The 23,787-nt window shown below is 36.8% G+C and overlaps 1 protein-coding gene across 1 annotated transcript; it reads right to left on the reverse strand.

Annotated features, from left to right (window-relative positions):
- Positions 1 to 2,134: 2,134 nt before the first annotated feature.
- On the reverse strand, positions 2,135 to 3,245 carry LOC308634091 (uncharacterized protein; the record flags this gene model as incomplete). Its single annotated transcript, XM_081267651.1, has 1 exon — positions 2,135 to 3,245. One exon carries the CDS (start codon positions 3,243 to 3,245, stop codon positions 2,181 to 2,183), a length of 1,065 nt encoding a protein of 354 aa, XP_081123777.1. The 3' UTR covers positions 2,135 to 2,180.
- Between the last annotated feature and the right edge of the window lie 20,542 nt (positions 3,246 to 23,787).

Consider the following 23,787-nt stretch of genomic DNA (forward strand, 5'->3'; position numbering starts at 1 on the left):
AAGTATTTTATGTACCCCAAACTTCAGCTTTTAAAAAGGCTTGACATAATTTTTCTCCCTCATTTTTGGGTTCATGTTTACAGATTCCATGGGCCTCTTCCCCTAACCTACAATTCATCTAAGATTGGCCTTGTACCCCCAGTGAGACAAGCTACACCTTTCTCTCCCCGGTTTCTGTATCTTATCTACTCTGTGGGTTCAAAAGCTCCTCATTACTTATTTCCTCCTGTTTTTTTTTCTTCCTTTTTCAGTTCCAGACCATTCTCCCACACTACTCCCCAGCTGAGAATTTTCTCAGTGTAAGGGTCCAAGGCTGCTGGGAGAGGGGCTCCTCCCATTCGCCGGTGGGAGAGGACACTGCAGAATCAGCATTGTGGGAGGTGTTTCCTGTACCTTTTGAGGGTCACCATCCCAAGGCAATGCCATGCCGAGTTCCCTGTTCTTCCCTGACCCTATAGGATTTTGAGACAGTTTTATGGGGTTGTCTAGAGACATATTGGGACCTCTTCCTACAATTAATAGGGCTTTTATCCACTAAGGTTTATAGGGTTTTTCTGCTACAGACTTAAAGGGCTTTTTTTTTCCTACATATTTACAGGGTTTCTAACCCAACAGTTTTTCTCTACTGCATTATAAGTGGCTCCCACCAACAATTTTATAGGGTTTCTTATCATTGATGTAAAAGCACTATTTTTCCCAGGGTTCTTTATCCTCCACTTCGCTACAATCTGATAGGGTTGTCCTCCTTTCCCCACACGATTTTTTTGGGGAGCCAGTTCCTCTCAGGAGAGAGAGGCCCCTGGTCTCCATACCTATTTCACAGGGAGACACCTGGATGGCAGCTTCTATGGAGAAGGAGGGCTGCAACTTCTGTGAAGCCATCTCCACACTCAGGGCACAAATAGGGCTTTTCTTCCAAGAGGGTTTTGGGGCTCTCTCTTTCTCTGTGGCTGCTGCTCCCTGCGGGGGTGGGAGCCTCTCCCTCACCACCTTGGCTCCCTTGGCTCGTGGACAGGGTGGCTGGTTCTGGCAGGGGGTCCTCAGGTCTGGGGGACTTTTCTTGGGTGTGGGTTTCCTGGTGTCGGATGAGGGCCAGGCGATAGAGGAAGGAGGCCCCACAATCAGAGCAGCTGTAGGGTCTGGCCCCCAGGGGGCTCCTGAGGTGCTCCAGGAAGACGGAAGAACTCTTCCCTGGCTCAGGACTCTTCTGGGATTTCCTGCCTGCGTGGACCTTCTGGTGTAGCAGCAACTCAGAGCTGAGGCCAAAACTTTTTTTTGCATTCAGGGCATTTAAAGGGCTTGCCACTCAAGAAGGGACTGGGCCCTGCCCCTTCCCCTAAGCCAATCCTATAATCCGGAAAGAGGAAAGGCTTTTCATTGCCATGGGTGAGCTGATGTTGAAGGAGCACAGCGCGATCCAGGAAGCTTTCTCCACAGTGAGAACAAATGTAGGACTTAGAGGAGAGCAGCCCCAACCTTTGGCTTAAGCTCTCCTGACCTTCAGGCGTTTTAAGGGGCTGTCCTGGGGGGTCAGCTCTGCCCTCGGCAGCACCTGGGTAGGAATTCCCCCCAAAAGGGAGCCTCGGGGGACGGAATTGAGGTGTTTTGGGTGCTGGGTGTGCGATGAGACCGTCTGCATTTTTGTAGGGGTTTTCTCCAATATGGATCCTCTGATGCTGCATCGTTGAAGCCCTTTCCGCAGACCAAACACTTGTGGGGCTTGGCTCCAGGGGGCGGGGTCAGCAGGGCAGAATCCCCCAGCCCCAGCAGGGTGTCACCCTGAGCTCTTCTGGCAGGGGTCTTGCCCCTCTCGTGGATCACCCGGTGCTGCTCCAGCTCATGAGCCTCCAGGAAGGCCTTCCCACAGTCGGAACACAAGAAAAGGTTTTCATCCATGTGGGTGCGGACGTGCGTGATGAGGTTTGAGCTCTGGCTGAAGCTCTTGCCGCACTCGGGGCACTTATAAGGCTTCTCGCCCGTGTGGGTGCGTCGGTGCTGGATGAGGTGCGAGCTGCGGATGAAGCTTTTGCCGCAGTCGGAGCACTTGTAGGGCTTCTCACCGGTGTGGATGCGCTGGTGGCGGATGAGGGTGGAGCTCATGATGAAGCTCTTGCCACAGTCAGCGCAGATGTAGGGCCGCGCGGTGGATGCGCTGGTGGTAGATGAGGTTGGAGCTGACGCTAAAGCTCTTGCCGCACTCGGGGCATTTGTAGGGTCGCTCGCCCGTGTGCGTGCGCTGGTGCCGCAGCAGCGTGGCACTTAGGGTGAAGGTCTTGCCGCACACCGGGCACTTGAAGGGGTCCTCGCGCAGGTGAGTCCGCTGGTGCTTGATGAGGGTAGAGCTGTGGCCGAAGCTCTTGCCGCACTCCAGGCACTCGTAGGGCTTCTCGCCAGTGTGCGTGCGCTAGTGCTGGGTCAGCTCCGAGCTGGATGAAGCTCTTGCCGCACTCGGTACAGCGGTAGGGCTTCTCCCCGGCGTGGATCTTCTGGTGCTTGAGGAGGTTGTGGTTCTGGCCGAAGCGCTTGCCGCACTCGGGGCACTTGTAGGGCTTCTCACCAGTGTGGGATCGCTGGTGCTTGATGAGGTTGGTGCTCTGGGTGAAGGCCTTCTCGCACTTGGTGCACTTGTAGGGCTTCTCTCCTGTGTGCGTGCGCTGGTGCTGCACCAGGTGCGAGCTCTGCGTGAAGCTCTTGCCACACTCAGAGCAGGTGTTAGGCCGCTCGCCCGTGTGGATGCGCTGGTGCCGCAGCAGCTTGGACCACTGGCTAAAGCTTTTACCACACTCGTTGCAAATGTAGGGCTTCTCGGCTCCAGAGGGACGACCCTGCACCAGCTCCCGCAGGCTAGGCTCCTTGGTGGGGACCACCTGGGGGCTGTTCCAGGTGGTGAGGGTCCCCCACTGCCAACTGGCCTCACAGGTCTTGGTCCAGTCAGACGGGGTTGGGACTACCTCCGGGGCTGGGGTGTCCAGCGATGTCTGGTGGTCCAAAGGGTTAGAGGGACCCAGTGAGGTGGGGGAGTCCTGGGGGTCTGAAGGATCCTGGGAAGGGCTCTCCAGGGGCATCTCTGGTGGGTCCTTGGATTCTGGACTCTGAGCTGGATCTCCCAAGATGACCTCCTCCCCAGAACTTTCCTGCTGAAGGTTCTCCTCTTCGTTCCCACTTTCCGCACCTCTGTGAGCATCATTCAGGCTCTCTTCAGGACCCTGCAGATCCGGGCCCCACAGCACTGTCTCAGGCTCCATCCCAGAGCTCAGGACTTGGAGGGTTCCAGGGACCGGCTCTGAGGTCTGGGAAAAGCCGGAAGGCAGAGTCCAGCCCCAGGGGACTTAACCCCTTCAATGCCCTGCCTCGGGGGTCGGGCTAGACGCCGAGGACTCTGGTGTCCTTCTCAAGGGGTGATTCCAGGCTGAGCCATAGAGTAATTCTTTATATAACATAAACTTTATAGCTTAAGTTTGTAATTCTGATAGAGTAAATAAACCAACTTTATACTTCCTCTACAAGTGTCCAAAATGTTCTTGGTTATTTGCATTTTCATGTTAATTTTAGAATCAACTATTTTTTAACAGAAATAAAAAAGTGAACTTGTTCTGATTTTCATTGAAATTACATTAATTCAACAGATGAGTTTGGAAAATATTGATAAATCTATAAATACTAAATCATCTAATACATGGTACTACTATAACCTTCTATTTATCTAGATCTTTAATTTCTCTCAGTAATATTTTATAGATTTCTGCCTACAGGTCTTGCACATCTTTGTTAGACTTATTCGTAACATTTACTTCTTTGATATTACTGTAAATGATAATTGATTTTTAAATTTCATTTTCTGCTTTGTGTTGCTTCAGAGAAATTCAATTGATTTTTATGTATTGTATTTATATCTAGCAACCTTGCTAGATTTGCTTATTTCTTATAGAAACATTTTGAAAGTTTTTTTATTGCCTATAAAATCATATCATCTAAATATTTTAAGATTTTTTTTTTCTTAAGTTTTTATTCTTAATATATTTTTGTAATGGTTACAGTTACTTGTAAAATATTTTTAAAATGGCCATTTCCAGGTGCAGTGGCACACACCTATAATCCCAGTGGATTGGTAGGCTGAGGCAGGAGGATCAAGAGTTCAAAGGCAGCCTTAGAAAAAGTGAGATACTAAGCTCCATGAGACCCTGTCTCTAAATAAAATACAAAATAGGACCAGGGATGTGGCTCAGTGGTCAAGTGTCCCTGAGTCCAATCCCTGTACCCACACACCCCCAAATAAAAGTAGATTCATTTTCTTAAGGAAACTTTTGACATTACACTATTATGATTTGTGCTTAAAGCTATGTCACTACTTGCTATTACAATACGAAAATTTCTATTTCTAGTTTTCAAAGGTATTTTAAAATTATATATGTATATCAAAATTTGCCAAAGACTTTTTTCTGAATATGTTGATATCATCATATGATTTATCCTTTAGTTTGTTAATGTAATGAGTTAAATTGATGGGTTTTCAAGTGTTAAACCAATATTGCATTCCTGGAATAAATTCAACTTAGTGTTGATGTATTATCCCTTTTGAATATTGCTAGATTTAGATGTTCTCTTTTTAAGGATTTTTTTCATCCTTATGTTTCATTGTATGTTAGGCCTTATTTTACTCTGAAGAAATTTGGAGATATCTTTAATTGTAGACAATTATAGAGTTAAAAACAAAATCAAAAATTTGTAAGTCCAGAATAAAACAGGCAAATAAGAAGTAAAAAAGTGAAAGGAAAAACATAGAAAAAAATCTAATTATTAAACCCAGAAAAAATATGAGTAATCATAATTTATGAATAGATACACTCAGAAAACAAAAAAAAAAAAAAAACAAGAAAAATGCTTATGTAGTGTTATTAAAGTCAGATAACTTTGAGGAACTTTTCCCAGGGATACAATCCTTACCAGTTAACAATTCACTTAATTGAAAGATGTCATTGAAAAGGTACTTGTACCACAAAACATAATCTCAAAATACAAAGATATGCACCTACACATTTTTATCTATGTATCTATAAAATTAATAGAATATAAGGCATTTCAACTATTAATATAATGTGATATTTAATATCCTTCTCATAGTAATTCATAGATCAAAGAAGCAAAATATTTAAAATATGCATATGATCTAAAATATGGTGGAGTTTGATTTAATGGTACAGTCTTAACCTCAACATTCCAGAAACATAGCTAACATTTATTAAATATAATCTCATTAAGTCCATACAATTTCAATAAATTTCATATTTAATATTATGTGTGAAATATTTTATAACCACATGTAGTAAAGTTAAAAATCAATAGCCAAGAAACAAGTATATCCCTTTTAATTTGGGGTTTTAGCATTTTTATAATTGTTTGATCAAGAAGAAAAGAGAATAGAAATTAGGAAATATTTAGAATGAATAAAAGTAAAAATCTCATTCACAATTGTCACTGTAATGCCATTCTATACACATACCATTGAGAAACGTGTGCTTTAGAAAATGTAATAAATATGAATTTTCATGATATAATTGTTTATAGCAGACCCCAAACAAGAAGAATCCAACGGCTATAATGAATAGAATGAATGAATAAATTTTAGTCTAATCAATCAATGGATAGAATACTATGCAGGAAGCAAACTAAAGGGTTACGAATCATGAAGCATCATAGATACATTTCAAAGAAAAATAATAAATGCAATAGATAAGTAATTGAGAAATCTAAACACTAATATTCCATTTATATATACATATATGTGCAGGTTTATGGTCAGGTATGGTATGGTATGGTCAGGATGAAAAGAACAATATCCAATAAGGGATTACCAATATAAAATTTCTTGACAAAGACAGGTGTATTGGTTAATTTCATATATTCTGGTAGGGCTATACTTGCCAATTAAGTGCATTCACATTTAAGCTATTTTATAAGAAAAATTAAAATATGTTGAAAAAGGACAAAACTTGAAAAAATGAGACAGAATTGTTGTGTACATTGGCACACAATTCTTTTTAGATCCATAAGGGAAAATGTTCTACAGTGATGAAATCCAAGCTTTTAGATATTCTTATGAACCTATTTGTGAAAATATCTCTAGTTTTCTTGGTGAACAGCAATACATTGATTTTGGCTCTTAGGTTAATGTGCCGTTTTCCCCTTGGGAAGTTTTCAACTTGATGTTTTACTTAGTGCCCACTAACTACCCAACCATTTCTTCCCTTTTGTCTATAAATCTGTATTTTCCTATTACGACAGTGAATCTATTACAGAACCTCCTCTAAGAAAGAATCCTGAGAAGTTGTCCCCCTGGATTATCACAAATCCTTACCAGATTCTATATAGACTGACACATTTCTCTCATTACTTATTGGTCCTACTCAACTGTGAAGTACTGAAAGGCAGGAGGCTGTGCCATCTGTTCCTGGATTCCCAGCTCTTAACACTCCTTACATCTGTGGGCATCCAACATACTGTCAAATGAGTCAAAGGAGTAATGGCAGATACTGAGTTTCTTTGCTCCTTAGACACTTAATCATGGGTATGACATAGATATGAATTGTTGAACAAGATATTTTAATGATAAAAACACTCTAAGACAAAAATAAAAGCAACCATTTTTCAATGTAAAGTTATATTTTCAAATTAAAAGTATACTTTATAGAGAAGATGAGTGAGAACCAAACTTGAACCTTGACTGTTAGTTACTGGGTGAACTTCATCTCCTTGTCTCTAAAATACATGTAATTCAACCTACATCACAAGCAAATATCACGCTACTATACGGCAGGGTTATTGGGAGATCCATTGAAATATTGTGGGTCAAGAAATCAATGCAGTACATGAGGTGGTATGGGAGTATTATTTTCTCAAGCTTGAGTGTTAGTAGAAAACTGCAGGGTGCTGAAATTTGAGCGATGTTTGAGAAATGGGGTGACTCTGGGATTTGAAAGAAGACAAGAAAGAAAAGGGGGTAGCATATTGAACTTCTTCAAAATACCAGTTGCTCGACCAAGCAACTTTCTGACATTCTGCCAGTCCCCAGTGAGATCCTGTTTACAAACAAGAAAACTGAATCTCAGAAAGTGTGAAGCACATACTTAAGACCATACTGATATAACCAAGTGCCAGGCCTGTCTGGTTTCTTTAGTAGATGACTTGACAAAGGGGAAGTTGAGGACATGCAGAATTTTCCCTGTATCTTCCAAGGAGGAGGAGACTGGGTTGTGAATTAACTTGTGGATTCCATCCATCTATTCTCCATATACTGCCTGTTTATAGTTTTAGGACCTTTAAAGGCAGATTTTAATGAAAGGAATGATGTTTTTATTCTCTGTGCTTTGATTTCCTATGTAGAAAAATGGTGAACATTGATGAATTTAAAATATGTAACGGAAAGCAGCAGCTTTTCAAAAAGTTGGAGTTAGTACCTCTAAATGTGGCTTACAAATTTTTGAAACAACCTCAAATTAGATTTAATGCTATGCTTTTATACCAAACTGTAAAGATAACATTCAGAATGGGTGGTTGTTTCTTTCTTCCCAATGGGTTGTAGCAGGTATTAAATTCATTAAGTTTGAGAAATAATCTCTGCTGGGAACTGAGCTGAAGTTTCTGTCTTGGAGAGGCAAATGAAATTGCAGTATAAGGAAATCTAGATTCTTTATTCTTCATGGCACTGAGTGCCAGACTTTTGATTAGCAGGAGATGCTCATCAGCTGAAATCATCCTGGTCCTCCACATACTGAGTCTGGTCCACTTCCATCCCATCTGCACATGTGAGATGAAATTTGCTTTGGTGAAGGGTTTCAGGAAAAATGCAAAGATCACCAGCTTTGATCATCACAATACACTATTTACATCTTTGAACAAAAGTATGATTTAAATGTAACACAATAGAGTCTTTAAAATATGAGTAAATGTATAATTGTATGAATGTTTAAGGGCTTATAGAAGAATAAGAATTTGAAAGTTTTTAAAATTTTAAACTAAGCTTATTTTGAATGGCTTTTTTTTTTTTGAGAAACAAAGAGATCTTCTCAAGCCATAATCTAATGTTTGAGAAATTAGAATAACTTCTTATACAAGCATGAAATTTAAATGCTAATTTTTATAAGTTGGTTAAATGTTCAGATAAATAGAAAAGAATATTTGGTCCATCGCTAAATTCATAGCAGTTCACAAAATATCCGTCTGAAATACAATCTGACATGTCCCAGAAATAAACCTGGTTCCTTGTTTGATCTCTTTATTTATTCAATGAATGGTGCTGATAGGTAATTAATATATCTTAATCTAAGATATATTAATTACCTATCAGTGTTTCATTCTCTAATTTTAAATGCTATGATTACTTTAAGTAGATTAATTATGTTGTAATGATGTTACTAACAAGGATATTATACATTCACTTGGCACTTCCTATAAGGAGGGATACATTGTATAGCCCTTATAGCCCAGACACTTGGGGCCCTTCCCAGGTCACCACACTTCAGGAACTTAAGAAGCAATGCCCAAGAAAAAAAACTCAACCAGTGAGTAATGACAGTTCATGAATAAGTGCCCCAACTTTGGGGCAGTTGGAAATAGTCCTCACTGGGGTTGATTCCCAGTTATTCACAATGGTAAGCCATTAATGGATCCATATTTGAATGGTTCCCTCTTTTTCCTTTCTCACTTCTTCACAGTTCTTCCTGGTGTCAAATTCCAAATCTTATATCAGACTCCAATTAAAACATAGATGCAAAAGAAAAATGATGAATATAGCTCATTTCCTCTGTTGAAGAGTAGGCAACTAAAATGCAGATTTTCCTATTTAGATGACTTTAAAATACTCCTGGTATCTATTCAGGTTACTCTTTCTATGGAGTTCCATTGCCCAGGAGGAGTTGTGGTATTATGTTCATCTCCAGGCCTGAAATTAGAACAAGCTTGGACAGACAGATTAATGATCCATATGCATGTACACAGTGTCCCTGTCGAGAGGAAATTGACATTGACCTAAGAAGAGACAGGGGACAGGTTTCTCCCTTTGTCCTCTTGCTTTGGAATTCTCAGACTTCAGGCATGGGCCTGTATAGAAGGTCAGAAGTTTTACTTTCAGTTTTATCTGCTAAGTACAGAGAATTGTTGGCAGGTGATCTACATAATCAGGTCTTTATGCGTAAAATGAGGGACTTATATATGCTTATTTATAGTGTCTCTATAAGACCATAGGTCCTAATAGTCAAAGTCATTAAGAAAGCAAATCTCCAACACATACGGTGCATTTAAAAGTTCCTTTTAAATTTCTGGCTAGGGACACTTGAAATGCTTGTCCTGGGTGAATGGGCTTTACATGCTACCTAATCTCAGCCTCTACCTGCTTCTGGTTTAAAGAAGATAGTCCACAGAAGCATGGATCATGCTTGTTATACTTTAGATAAAATAATTGTATTGGTGGTATGAACACAACCATGCAAACAAAAACAAAATTCTGTATCTGACCAGAGAGAAAGGACTTCAAAAGAAATGTCAATATATGAACAGTCGATTTTCTTTAAGAATGCTTTGTAGGAATGTGAATGGTATTTTTTCTCTTTGTTTCAGCTTTTCCTAGTGATTTCTTAAAGTCAAGAGCTGTGTCAGCTTACACTCAGAAAGAGTATTCAAAACTAAAATTGTCATTCTTATAGTCATAGGTAATAGCTCAGAAACTACCATGATACATATTTACTAAAAAAAAAATCTCCTTAGCCTTTTACAATGACTGCTATTTAAAAGTATAGGGGGAAATGTTTGGAAAATTGTCTTTTTTCAACAGTTATTTATGAATATTTCAAAGTATCTTTAAAAATTTATATCAGTGGAGCTAGATAAATCAGACTTACAAATCCTAACAGACTAGTCCCTGCTTTAAGGTTAGATAGCACAGGATAGAAGAGAGTACTGAGGTTACAGGAGTGATAGAGGAAATTTAAGTTAATAACTAAGGATATGAGAGATAACTTGATTATTTTTCCAGTGCAATTTACAATCACCAAAATAGCAATACACTTATTTTAATCATTATCATTAATGTGTATAGCACTTTATAGTTGACAAATATTTTTTTTCTCGAATGCAATACCATTTAGTATGATAGTACTGTATTATAAGTGTTTTAAGGATTATTAATTTCAGAATGTATGATGTAATCCCTTGGAAAATAAATTCAGACTTCCTCTAAAACATATCATATATGTATAGGGAGAAATAAAATCGAATTCCCGCACAGGTATTAATAAAAATTATTACTGAGAAGATAATCAATACTATTAACATTTCTGAGATACTCTGTTTTCTTCATGCATTGCTTGATGTTTTATCACAGGGCCAACATAATTATCTCTCATTTTACAAATGAAGACAATGAGACCTAGAGACAATTTACAACTTGACCAAGGTCAGTCAAATTATAAGGGCTAGAGATGAAAATTTAACTATATTTTAAAGGATAAAGCCCTTATTATCAAAAGACTCAAGAGGTTATAAGAATTTTGATGACTGGATTAGTCTGAAGGAGACTTATTTTCATGGATTTTGCCTTTGTTTTGCTTTCATTTCTAAAGAATTGGTCTCGCTGACCAAATGACACAACATGGGACCTTAGATCTGAAATTCTCAGAGCTCCATAATCATCAAAGTAATCTACTGGAGGAAAATACAGATTTTATAAAATTTAACATAAATTGGTTAATATAAAAGTCTGAAATAATGAACACTCTCAAAACTATCTAACAGCATGCATTATAATATCTGTTTGAATTGCTTTAAAATTAATATAAGGATTTCCATCCTCTTTTGCCTCTGGATGTTTTAAGCATATAAACATTATTTATATTCCCAAGAAAATATGTTACATTAATTGGACTTCCTTCTTTATCTTCCAAACAAGTTTTGAATGTCTCTAGTTATAGCCAATTTGAATTTTGTTTGTAAAATGCTTCTCTAAAGGTTTTCAGAACTGTGTGTGTATGTGAGTTATGTGTGTGTGATGAATTCATTATAACAGAGTCACTGCCAGTAACCACACCCTGTCAGATCAGTTCAGCCTCTCAGAACTGGGATTCATTTTTTTTTAAGTGGACCTAAGGCTAGAGCTAGCAAAGCATAAGTGAAGATATTAAACTAATTTTGGGTAGGTTTGTATGTGTGTATGTGTCTGCATGTCTATGCTGGGAGGTTATTGACCACTGATCCAAACCCCTCCCTGCTTAGAGAGGTGGAAAATATGACTAGCCTCCTGGATGATGGGAAGCCATAAGGTTGAAAGCCAAAAGCAAACAATTCATAAAAGATCCTGGAATCTTTCCTATACAAGTGCCCAGAGGCTCCCTCCTCCTTAGAAATGCACATACTGCTCTCTGCAGGTTGAACCTTTCACCTGTACTCCTACCAAGCTCTGAGAATTCTCCTCCAGAAGAATAATGGGCCTTTTAATGATTCCCTGTAGCTGAAGCCAAGCCGCAGCAGGATGGTACCCACAGAACAGGTGAAGATTTCTTAAGTACCAGAAGTGAATTGAACACAGTGGGATATGGTCAAACAGTGCAGCAGATGGCTGAATTAGATGTGAAAGTCATTTATAATTGTGAAGGAATGTTGCTGTGGTGCACACATCCACATTTAAGTCATTCAGATACATAGCATCAATCCTTCCAGCTTGGAAGACTTAGGATTTCATAGTTTAAAAATTGCCATGTTTTAAAATGGTAATTTTTTTCATTTAGTAGTACTGTAATAAAGACGAATCCTACTTGATTTAAAGTAGACCCCTTTCCAACTAGCTTTTTCATTTCATTTTAAGTCTTAACATATTTGTTACTATAGCTGAATGCCCATATGGATAGGGAATATAGGAACAGATGTAACCAGCTGAAAGACACACATGAGGCCATTCCTGGTATCATTATTCTGTAAGTATATGTATTTCATACGTCATGTATATTATCAGTTACTTATAAAAAAATGAATTATGTTTTGGTAGACATTGCATGTGTTATACATGTACAAATACATATATACATAAATACATATATGTATACACATTACATATGTTCTAAAGACAAGATTTCAGACAAAAGCAGAAAAATCTACAGTAATAGATCCGTGAGCTCTGCTTTCCACACAGCCCCCTCCCACTCAAGCATGTCACTTTACTTGACAGCTTGTATTTTAACTATTCTTACTTTTCTCAACACGCAAAGCAGCATTTATAAAATTCCAGATATGGTTTCACAGATGGTGGCCTGGTAATCACAGCTTCTCTTTTTTGTGTCACAAATGCTCATTAATCATTCAGCACAGAAGATGTTTGCCCTGTCTTGCCCTCTTTGAACTGAGAACACCATTTAAAACAGGAAGAAAAGGGGGAATATATTATATGAAAAAGCATGAAAGTGGAGACCCAGAGATAGGAAAGTAGGGTTTGTGCATATCTTTGTTGAAACAATGGTTCTTCCATCATTTTTTTGTGTTATGGAAAATATACTTGTAAGTCATGAAGGGAAACACTGAAGAATATCTCAGGCATATGAATCGAGTTTTTTGATAATATCATGTATATGATCTTAAATAGTTGATATGATAAAATACTAAGGTATCAATTCCTCAGTTTATGTAAATGTTTTTGTTACTTTTAAAGTTTGCGATGAAGAGCTTGAGTCTCTATGAAAGCTATTTTTATCTCAAATTTTATGTCTGACATGACTACAAGCATTTATTGATGAACATGCATTAATGGTAGTCTTTTCAAGTTTAGATTGCCACAATAATGAAGAAAGTAATGTAAAAGTTAAAGTATTTTATAGTCATTAAAACCTTTAGTTGAGTGAAGAAAAGCACTTTTCTCTCTTTCATTGGTAAATATAATGTTGAAATTTCCTGTAATGATGTGAATACTCAGTAAAGCATTCCCATGTATTACAAAATAATGAAGAAGTTCTATTTTTTATAAGCACTTGTATTGCTAGAGCAATTTCACTACAGTGGGCTTGGATGCCACTAAATATAAACACCAGCCACAGAGGGACATATGTTTACCTATGAAGCCAATGAATTGTCAAAAGACAAAAATTATAACAAATCTAGTTTTACAGATCTTTGTTGGTTGTTATTAGCCTTTCTAGAATCAGGTAACAGTCCAGACCAAAAATGGTTCAGAACACTCCACCCAGCTTAGGTCATAATTATAACTGGAGGAAAAGAGGTACCATAGCAAATGGAAATGTATTACAGAGACAGCCTTGCTGGTTACAGCTCAAGTCGGCTTTATTGGAACACGGTTTGAATAATTGGTCCCTTGTGATTGACTGTAACTCAGCTACTTGCTACTAAGTAGGTTACAGTCTGTTTAAACATCAAGTTAGGTGATAGTTCATTATATACAGGGAAACCTTTAGGCCAAATTTAAAATATGTATGAAGTAAAATTTAGGTCAAACTTAATTTAACACTGACTGCCTCTTCTTGCTTCCCTGCCTTCCCACTCCCACTCCACACCCGAGCAGCCTCACCATGTAGCTCTCGCCCTTTGGGTAGGCCACACAGAACACCTCCTTGGCCAGGCTCAGAAGCCACCCATTGCTCACATACAGTCTCTCACAGGGACCTTGGAGCAAATGACATGCCCCTCTCTGATCAGACCTCTTTTCAGAGAGTCCGTGATAATTATTATGCCCAAACTAGAGTTAACCAATCTGGTATCTTTGGATAACCCTCAAATCTTGCCCAGACCTTCCTATGTTACGTGATCCATATCATTCAATTCTCTAATAACAATAATTAAAAAACATTTATGATAGAGAATAAGATAAAAATACTTGTTCTTAAAAATATTAGGGAACCAAAATGTAGATTTCAGAAACTTTAGAGCTGTCAGTGGTGACTATGGTATCAACAAAAGTGCCATCAGGGGCTGGGATTGTACCTCAGTGGTAGAGTGCTTGCTTAGCATGCATGAGGCGCTGGGTTCGATTCTCAGTACCACATATTAATTAATTAATTAATTTATTAATTAAAGATCCATCATCAACCAAAAAATAAAGTACCATCAGCTACCCATCTCCCACCCAGAGGCCCAAAGTATTTCTGATATGCAGCCCTAGGTATGGATGGAACTTATTGGTCAAAAGCCTAATTCTAACAAAGAAAAAAAAATGTGAGAAATTAAATAACCCAATGACTTTTCAAAAGATTTTCTCCTTCATATGAAATAAAATCTAATAGTTTGCCTAACACGTGTGGATTTTTTCTCAATTCTCCAGAATATAGAAATAGCATCTAATTGTGTTCTAAGCCCAAATTTATATTCTGGCTTGAATTCATTAGCAAGTAGCATTTTTAAAAAGAAGTTGGCATATGAATGTTTGTCTAATTGGAAATATCTTTCTATAGTATTCCTTAATTTTTAATTAATTAATTTAAAATTTTTCGATCTGGAAAATCTATAAATTATCTGTATTCACATGACAGTTTAATTTGGTGTACTCATTACATTGTTTCTACTGGCTTTGTATCCTATCAGGTCACCTTACCTATCAATTTCTCTCCAATTGCCATAATACATATCTATTCTTCAATTTGTATTCTATCAGTTTTCTCTAATGTCTTAATCTTTGTCTTCTTCTTCCACATCGATTGTAGTTACTGCAAGCTTTTTTTCATATTTGTATCGGTGCATTTTAGTTGTACTTAATGGTGGGATTGTTATATATTCATACACATTCAAGATAGCAAAGCTTTTTATTTCATTAGGTTGACTATTCAGAAATTTGACTTAAAACAAAATATTTTGGCTAAAAATTTTTAATTTTAATGCATTGTTCTTTATATTTTCATAGTTTTGTAGTTTATAATATTTTATGTTTTTAAAGAGTAGGTATTCTGACAGTTCTTTTGTAGTAAGTATCTTAGGGAAACTTTGCTTTTCATCTTTTGATAATATTTTATCCCAGGATTGGTTCTCACTCTACTGCTTTCTGAACTTTGTTTTCCTTCATTCCTTTCAACACCCTTCTACTTTTCTCTGTAGAATTTGAATATTTGTTTAGTTATTTCTTTTTATTTCTTCATATTGAAAGAATAGCTCCAGATGAAGCATCTATTTGTCCCAATGCACTAAAAAAAATCCTTCTTGATCTTAATTCAAGGTTTTAATAGTGATTTTGTCTTTGAGCTTCATTTAGAGGTTAATTTCTCTTCTGTCCATGAGATGAGGCAATAAACATATAGCTTCTGTTGAGGGTCAAGGCTAAACTACCATGAGGAAATCTTATCAAGGTGATGAAGCATGACCTACGTTGTTTAGGCATGAGCTATCCTACTCATGTAGGCTTCACTTCACTGAAGTAACTCAGAGCATAGGTCTAGAACTTTTTGCCTCTGTTGAGATCCTGTGCTGGCATGTTGTATCTTAAATACCTTAGAGACAATGAGTAAAAGTCCTTTGGGCCTTGTTTTTTTTGTGGTTCATTAGTACTGACCCTGTGGAGAGGACAGAGTATGAAGCTTCATAATTCAGTTCATAATCTGTATTTCCTTGGTAGCAATATTAAAACATCTAGTAGAATGAGATCATTACCTCTTTCTTTTTCAACCACTGAGGAAGGCAGTCCCCATATTTCTTTTTCAGTTCTGGATAGGCCTCAGAGACATAAGGACATGTGATCTGATGCTATAGTCCTGCTCATCACTGAGAATATCCTGTGTGAAATGCTACCGGGGTCATTATATCCAAGTCAAGAACTCTTTTCTCTTCATTGGAGGTTGTCTCTAGTAGGTGACAGTTGTGATAAAATGAAATAGAGACTGTTTACTTGGCAGCCTTTATGAGCTCTTCACAGACCACACATCCCAGGCCACCATAGGCAGCTTCTGCCTCTAGCCCTGCACAGGAATGTGTATTGATTTTCCAGTGAAAGAGACATTTCAAAGTTCCTTGTATGATACTTAATCAGGGTTGTAGAAAGGAAATTCAACTATGAAGAATCACCCCAATTGAGGTGCCATGTAGACTCTTCATATCATCATCCTAAAGGGAATTTCTATGGCAAGTCCACAGAAGATGAACAATCAGGGTCAAGGAAATGGCTTGCTAAGACGACATAGCTACCAGTTGTCAGAAGTCAGGCTAAGGTTGAAAATTTTAGTATTGCATTGGCAGCATAGTTTGATATATATTTAAATGGATTCATGATTATACATATTTTCTCTATCCTTGTAGACTCCATGTCACCCCCAAATAAAACTACAGTTCTTTCTTATTCTGTATGTAATCTAGTATCTGTGCATATAGATAGCACTTAAGAAATATTTGTGTAATTAAATGGAAAACCTTCTGTGTTGGAACAAAAGAATAGTCTATAAATGATGCATACCTTATTATATATTGTATATTGTATAATACACATCACATATATTTTGTATTCAGTTGCAAATATGAAAGTTCCGTAGGCCTAAGTTACATTGAAACACATAATTTAATTTTAAGTAACAGAACTTCTAAATAATTTATGATAAATTAAATACCACTTTTATTCCATTAATGCGTGTTAATAGCCTCCAGACAAACTGAATCAACATTATATAGCCCTGATTAATAAAAATTTATCAAGATGTGAGCTGGCTTCAGAGGGGAGAAACTACAATAGAATCCATGAACCTCACACTATTCATACTGGGATTGAATTCAATGCTCTAGAAAATCAAGAAATCAGAATTCAGCTTCAATTCTATAAAATATGAATTTTACATAAGGATATTTTTCAAAATCTTTGTTAAATGTAATATAAATATGCAAAGGTATTATTTTAAAACTGAAAAAATATCACAATGTAGCCACTGGTGGAATGGGAACCAATGCAGGCAGCATGGAATCCCCATGGCCTTGGGGGCATAGAGGGTGAACAGTGTCCAAGGAGAAGGTTCCTCCCTGTAGCTTCTCTTAGTGGCAAAATCAAGAACATTTTTTCAGTTCTCAAGGTAATTGAGAATAATGAGATGACCCAGATTACCTTGTAGTGACTGCAGTACTACATTGCAACTCATTCATTTATATTGTTATTGTCTTAATCACACTGCCTACCAAATACATAAAATAAAGCCATTCTTTATTTATCTGCCCCTTTTTTCCCCCACATATATGACCACCCTTAAGCCTTTTAAAGGGTCTGGATGTATGAGACAAAAGCACAAGAACCAGAGTTGACCCAATTGATTTCTGCAGCCTTTTTTCTTAGCTTCTTTAATGGCAAAGTGATTTTATGTGCTTCACCTTCTCGACCCCAAAGCCATTTATGGATAGAGAAGGACTTGGGTTTAAATGATGGGGATCTACTTCCTCATGTACAAAAGCATGGAAGAGTATTTAGAAGACTGTTAATTTTATTATCCAAGTGACAAAAGTATTTTTCTTTCCTGCTGAAGGTGTTTTGATTTAAATTTTATGATTTCTTGTCTCAAAATTCTGTTAATCATTGGATCTGTAACAACTTGGCAAATGGTGCAGGACAATACCTCAGTGGTGAGCGGGACGTCAGCAGTGAGTTTATAAGTGTGTCTTTAGGCCTGGGATTCATATCCAGGAATCTAGAAATACTCTGAGTAGAAATTGTCTGCGGTCTCCTGCATATTGCAGTACACCTTGACCTGAAGGGAAGATACACTGAGATCTGCCAAGTCCTGGGCGGGAGAAGCTCTAATTCACTGTTTTAAATGGCAAAGCCAAGCAACTGGTGATTTATGGCTGTAAATTATCATGTTGTTCATTAGTGGTAATTACTACTCAATCCTGAAATAAAATGGTAATCGATGTGCTAAAATGAGAACACCCACCCTGGCTCCTTGCTGTTCACCTGCAAACCTTTCTGCCTGCCTCACTTTCGAGGGGAAGAAGAAAAAGATGTAGGGAAGCTAGGTGAGTGTTCCATGAAGAGAGATGAGCTGCTACAGAGGCTGTTGTCATTCAAAGGAGCTCAGCTCCAAACCTGGATGTTCTGTGTTCCCAGTGAGATAAGAGGGCTGTGTCTGGATGCTCTCCCAGAATGGCCAGATTGTTTTTAGGAACAGGCGCTGCTGCAGTCAGGAGAGCAATGAAGCCAGTGGAGGCAGGACAGGGAGGAAGCGCCAGGCTGCAGCTCCGGCTGAGCCCTGCAGGGCCCTGCAGGGCTGGCCTACAGTGGTCTGTGCAGGCCCCATACCTGACTGAGCCTCAAAAACTTAGGCCCATGGCCCATACAGTGAGTCTTGTTTTCAATTTTAACCATATGACCAAAACATAATGCAATTTCACCTTCTTTGTTAATGTCACACTGAACATCTATGACGTGCTAACTTCCAGGCGCACAGTCTCTATTTCATTTTTGTCATAACGGTTACCTATTAGAGACAACCTCCCTTGCAGAGAAATGAGTTCTTTACTTTGACAGAATGGCCCTGGTAACATTTCACACAGGAATTCTACCGAACATGAGGTTTATGCCATATTCCTTTAAAATGCCATGATCATTCTAGAGTTGCTGACAGCCTGATTTCCCTACCATTCCATCGAGGAGGGAGTTACTAAATGAAAATTTCAATCCTTCCAGGGCAGGTGGGCTGACTTCAAAATATCGATTAATGACAACAAAAGTTAATCTTCAGAAGTGGGTTGTCATTCCTTGGTTAGAGTGGTGGATTATCCCGAAGAAGTTTCCATTTAGCAGGGATAAGAGGTCAATATTTTTGTGTGTAGTATTGTTACAATAAGGGAAAATAGGAAAAATCAATGTCTTTGGGGGCTTATCTACTTTTGAATTATGAACCTTTAAATAGTTTTAAAGTCCAAGGCATTAGACCTTTTAGAAATTAATATACTTGATTTTTAGAATAAGAGTAAGATTGAGCAAAAAGTAAAAAAATGTTCCCATGTAAACTCTATAACACATACATTTCCCCTCTCATTAATCTTCTGTGACCCTTTTGTTACAAATGAGAAGTAATATAATTACATTATAACTAACTACAGTCCAGTTTATATTAGCATTTTATGGTATACAATTCTGTGGTTTTGCCCAATGTATAATGCTATGTTTCCACCATTACAAGTTCATAAGGGACAGTTTAACACACCTAAAGGTGCCCTCAAACCCATCTCTTCATTCCTTATTACCTCTCTCAGAGCCCCTGGGCAACCACTGAACCTTTTACTGCCTCTATAAATATTGTCTTTTTCAGAATTTTATCTAATCCAAACATGCAATATGTAACTTTTCAAATGTGTTTATATGATTTAGCAATACTTATTTAAATATTAAATTATATGATTTACCACAACTTATTCATTCACCTCTGAAAGAATATCCTGGTTGCTTAGAAGCTTAAGTGATTATGCAGGATTTTGTGTTTAGTTTTATAAAGAATTGCTAACTTCTAAAATTTCTATATTATTTGTATTAATGAAAATGAAAAACAATATAGAAAATACTATACTCACATTCTCTTTGCTCACCATTCTCATCAAATTTTGGAATCATTCATTTTGGGGATTTTAAACATTCTAACAGAAGTGTAGTGTTACTGTTTTTTTTTAATTTATTTCCTAATGACAAATTATTTTGAGCAATTTTTCATATTTTTGTATTTTTTTTTTCATTTATGATCCTCCAGTCTATGTTCCTTTTTAAAATGAGTTATTTGTTTCGTTGAATTTTAAGGACTGATGCATAAAGGAACAGTTTAACATATCTAAAGGTGCCCTCAAACCCACCTCTTCATTTCTTTATCAGTAAGGTGTCTTCTAAACATTTTTCCCTAGTCTTTGATTTGTCTTTTTATTCTTTTGTAATATAGATGGCAGAATAGAGATTTACATTTTAATAAAGTCCAAATTTTCAATTTTTCTTCCATGGATTTTGCCTTTACTATTGTATCTAAAAACTCAGTACCAAACCTTAGGTTAATATGTATTCTTGTTTGGAGAACAACTCACCATAATTTTAATTTATTAAATAGATGTAGACCTATTCAGATTTATCTGTTTCTCCTAGTGTAAATTTATATAAACTATGCCTTTTAAGAAACTGATCAATTTCATGTGTTATCAAATTTGTGGATGTGGAGTTGATCATAATATTCCTTTATTATCTTTTTAATGCCCATGGCATTGCTATGATCCCTCTTTCATTTTCCGTATTAGTAACTTCCATAATCTTTTTTTATTCCTTAGTTAACCTCGCTAAATATTTATCAACTTTATAGATCTTTTCAAGGAACCAACTTTTATTTCCATTGAATTTCCCTATTGATTTCCTGTTTTCAGTGTCAATATCTGCTTTATTTTTTTCTTCAGATTACTTTGTATACTGCTTTTCTTTTTCTAGTTTTCTAAGGTAGAGTTTAGATTATTTTTAGATAACTCTTCTAATATATGAACTAAATAATATAGAGTTCCATTCACAAGTAAAAGCAGCTTTTAGAGGAAAATTTGTCATACACCAATTTTAATAAATTTATTTTTTATTTTTGCTCAATACTTTTTTAAAGATTGGACTTTATGCCTCTTCTGTAACCCATGTGTGAGAAGTATGTTGTTTAATCTCCAAATATGTTGGAATTTACCAGCTATTTTTCTATTTTTCATTTATATTTTAATTCTGTTATGGTCTGAGAGCACATGTTGTATGATTTCTTCTTTGAAATGTGTTAAGTTGTTCTTTGTGACTAAGAATCTGATCTATTTTGGTGAATATTTTATGTTAAAATGAGAAAATATATATTCTGCTGTGGTTGAATTAAATCTTTGGTAAATGTCAATTCGATATAGTTGGCTGGGGTGGTTTTCAACTATATCTTTTCTGATATTCTGATTGCAGGATTTGTCACATACTGTTAGAGGGAGGTTGGAGTATCCAACTAAACTAGTGAATTTATTTCTCTTTGCAGTTCTATTAGTTTTTGCTTTTTATATCATCACACTTCATTGGTAGATATTAGGAAGGTTATTTTGTCTTTTGGACAATTGACCTTGTTATGATCATGTAATGTCTCTTTATATCTCTGAAAATTTTTCTTTCTCTGAAGTCTGTTTTGTCTAAAATTAGTACAGTTAAATAAGCTTCTTAAAAAATTAGTGTCTGTGTTGTATATATTACTCCAACCCTTCACATTTATGGAATTTTATATTTAAAGTGAGTTTCTTGTAAATGACATATGCTTGAATATACTTATATATGGGGAAGGTATATATATATATATATATATATATATATATATATATATATATATGTGTGTGTGTACACACACACACATACATACACATATAACAATTTCTTTGAGTTGGCACATTTAGGCCGTTCATATTTGTAGTGATTCTTTTTATCTTATTGGATTAATAGCTACCATATTTGTAAATGTTTTCTACTGACATTAACAAACTTGATTTCTGTATCACCCCTACCACTTTTCTTTCTGATCTTTTATTTTTTTTCTCCCCTTTTCTCTTCTAATTTAAATATTTTATGTGACAGCATTTTTCCTTCTTTATTATACCACTTATACTTCCTTGATATGTGTTGTTAGTAACTACCCTAAAGCACAACGTTCATTTGCAACTAATATAAGTTCACTTCCAAATAATAATTGACCATCTTTAAATAAAAGTACAGATAACTTAGAGTAACTTCAATTAATTTCTTCCTCTCCCTTATAATATGGTGCCACTCATGTCCTTTATCCATAAGCTAGAATCACTCAATACACTGTTGCTCTTATTTTTAAACAATTTTATGATTCTTCAATTAAGAAAAAGAAATATTTTATTTTACCTTAATATATTCTTTCTCTAGCACTTTCTTTCTCAGTCTGAGTTTCAGACATACATTTTTCTCTCTGCGAAGTACTTTTAACATTTCTTACAAGATCCTGTACTGTTGGCAAATTCGATTAATGTTTGTCTGAACAAGTATTTCTCCCATTTTTATGGAATAAATTTCACTGGAATTTACAGAATTCTAAGTCAGCAGTGTGTTTTTTGGTCTCCTGGCCCTCCCCTTCAACATTTTAAATAGATACTCTCAAGTGCCAAGGATATAGCTCAGTGGAGAATGCTTCCCTAACATGTGTGAGGCCCTGGATTTCATCCAGAGTTCTGCAAAAACAAAAGACAAAACAAAACAAAACTTGATTAAATATATTCTCTCCTTGCCCTTTGCTTTCATGATTTCTGAAGAGAAGTCTGATGCACTTGCTATACTTGGTACCACACAGGTTATGAGTGTCCTCTGTCTGCCACAAAGTCACTTTTGAAGATTTTTCTTTTGTCATTTGTTTTTGTGTAAATTGACTATAACTTGTCTACTGTAGGTTATTGACTGTTAGATGTCCTCTGAGCTTTCTCAGTATGTGGTTTTGCATCCATTATAAACACTGGAAAAATCTTACCCATTACTACTTCAAATACTTTTATACCTTTCACTTTTTCTTCCTTCTGGTATCTTTATAATATGTGTTATACCTTTATTGACTTTCATTTCTTGGATTTTCTGTTCCATCATTCTTTTTTGCTTCTCATTTTGAGAAGTTTCTATCAACATATCTCCAGCTTACTGATGCTTTTATTGAGAATGTTAAATCTACAGATGAGTTCATTTTTTCATTTCTATTTTAGGGGTTTTGTGTTTTGTTTTCTCTCACTTTGGGGGAAATTCTTTCTTATAATTTCTATCCCACTGCCTACCATCACTCATCTGTTACTGTGTGTTCTGAATTTTTTATTAGACACCATTGGCATCTAATCAGTTAATTTAATAATCATTATTTTAAAATTTAGATCTGATAATTCATAACCACAGTCATATTTCAGTCCAGTTCTTATGCTCCATTTCTTCAGATTGCTTTATCTTCTTTTCTTTTTATCTTTGGTATACATTGTAGTTTTTGTTGAAATCTGAAGGTGATATATTAGGTAAAAATAACTGAGGTAAATAGGGCTTTGGTTGGAATTTTTATGTTTATCAGGCAATAAATAGGTCAGGCAAGTTTAATGTTTGTTGTACCTGCTATGATGTCAAAGGCTACATATTCCTCCTCGATGTCCTTGGTTTTTTCTCTCTTGTCTTTGGGACTTCTCTAGATTCTTTTTACTGAATAATATCTGGGACATGTGGTTCTTTTATTTATATTTCACTACTATTATAAAAGAATCCTATTTAGTGGTGGTAAAGCATGATGATCTGAAAAGCTTTCTATAAATCTGAAATGAGGTCTCAGTCTTTTAGTGAGTTTACGCCCCAGGGATGGTTTCTTCCCAAGTGCATTTCAGCTCTTTCCCAAGCCCCCACTCCTTAATTGAGACAGGAAAGTTAGTGGGCTCTGGAGCTGGGTATTTTTTAACCTCCATATTCAAAACTAGATGGAGCTATTGTTAGCCATTCCTCATGGTGATTAGGTGCAATCCCTTTCTGTGAAGGAAGGCCTTTGTTAGGGAGAACACACTACATTGTTCTTGGAATATTTCAAATGGTAAGGTTTACTCTTCACTTGCCAGATACATGAAGAGGTTTTTTCCTTTGATCTTCTTCATAAATATGGGCAGTAATTCCTAGAGGGAAAATTCAAAAGATTATAAGGGCCTCTCTGAGTCTCAAATACCCAAAAAATGTTTGCTCTCCAGCTGTTAGTTGATCACTGTGGCTGTGCTCTACCAGTCTCTGTCTCCAACAGTGCCTTCTGCTTCTGGTAAGCTGTTCACTTTTCAAGGCAGCAGTTT

Source organism: Spermophilus citellus (assembly GCF_964194105.1).
Source record: "Spermophilus citellus genome assembly, chromosome: 15".
Lineage (NCBI taxonomy): Eukaryota > Metazoa > Chordata > Mammalia > Rodentia > Sciuridae > Spermophilus > Spermophilus citellus.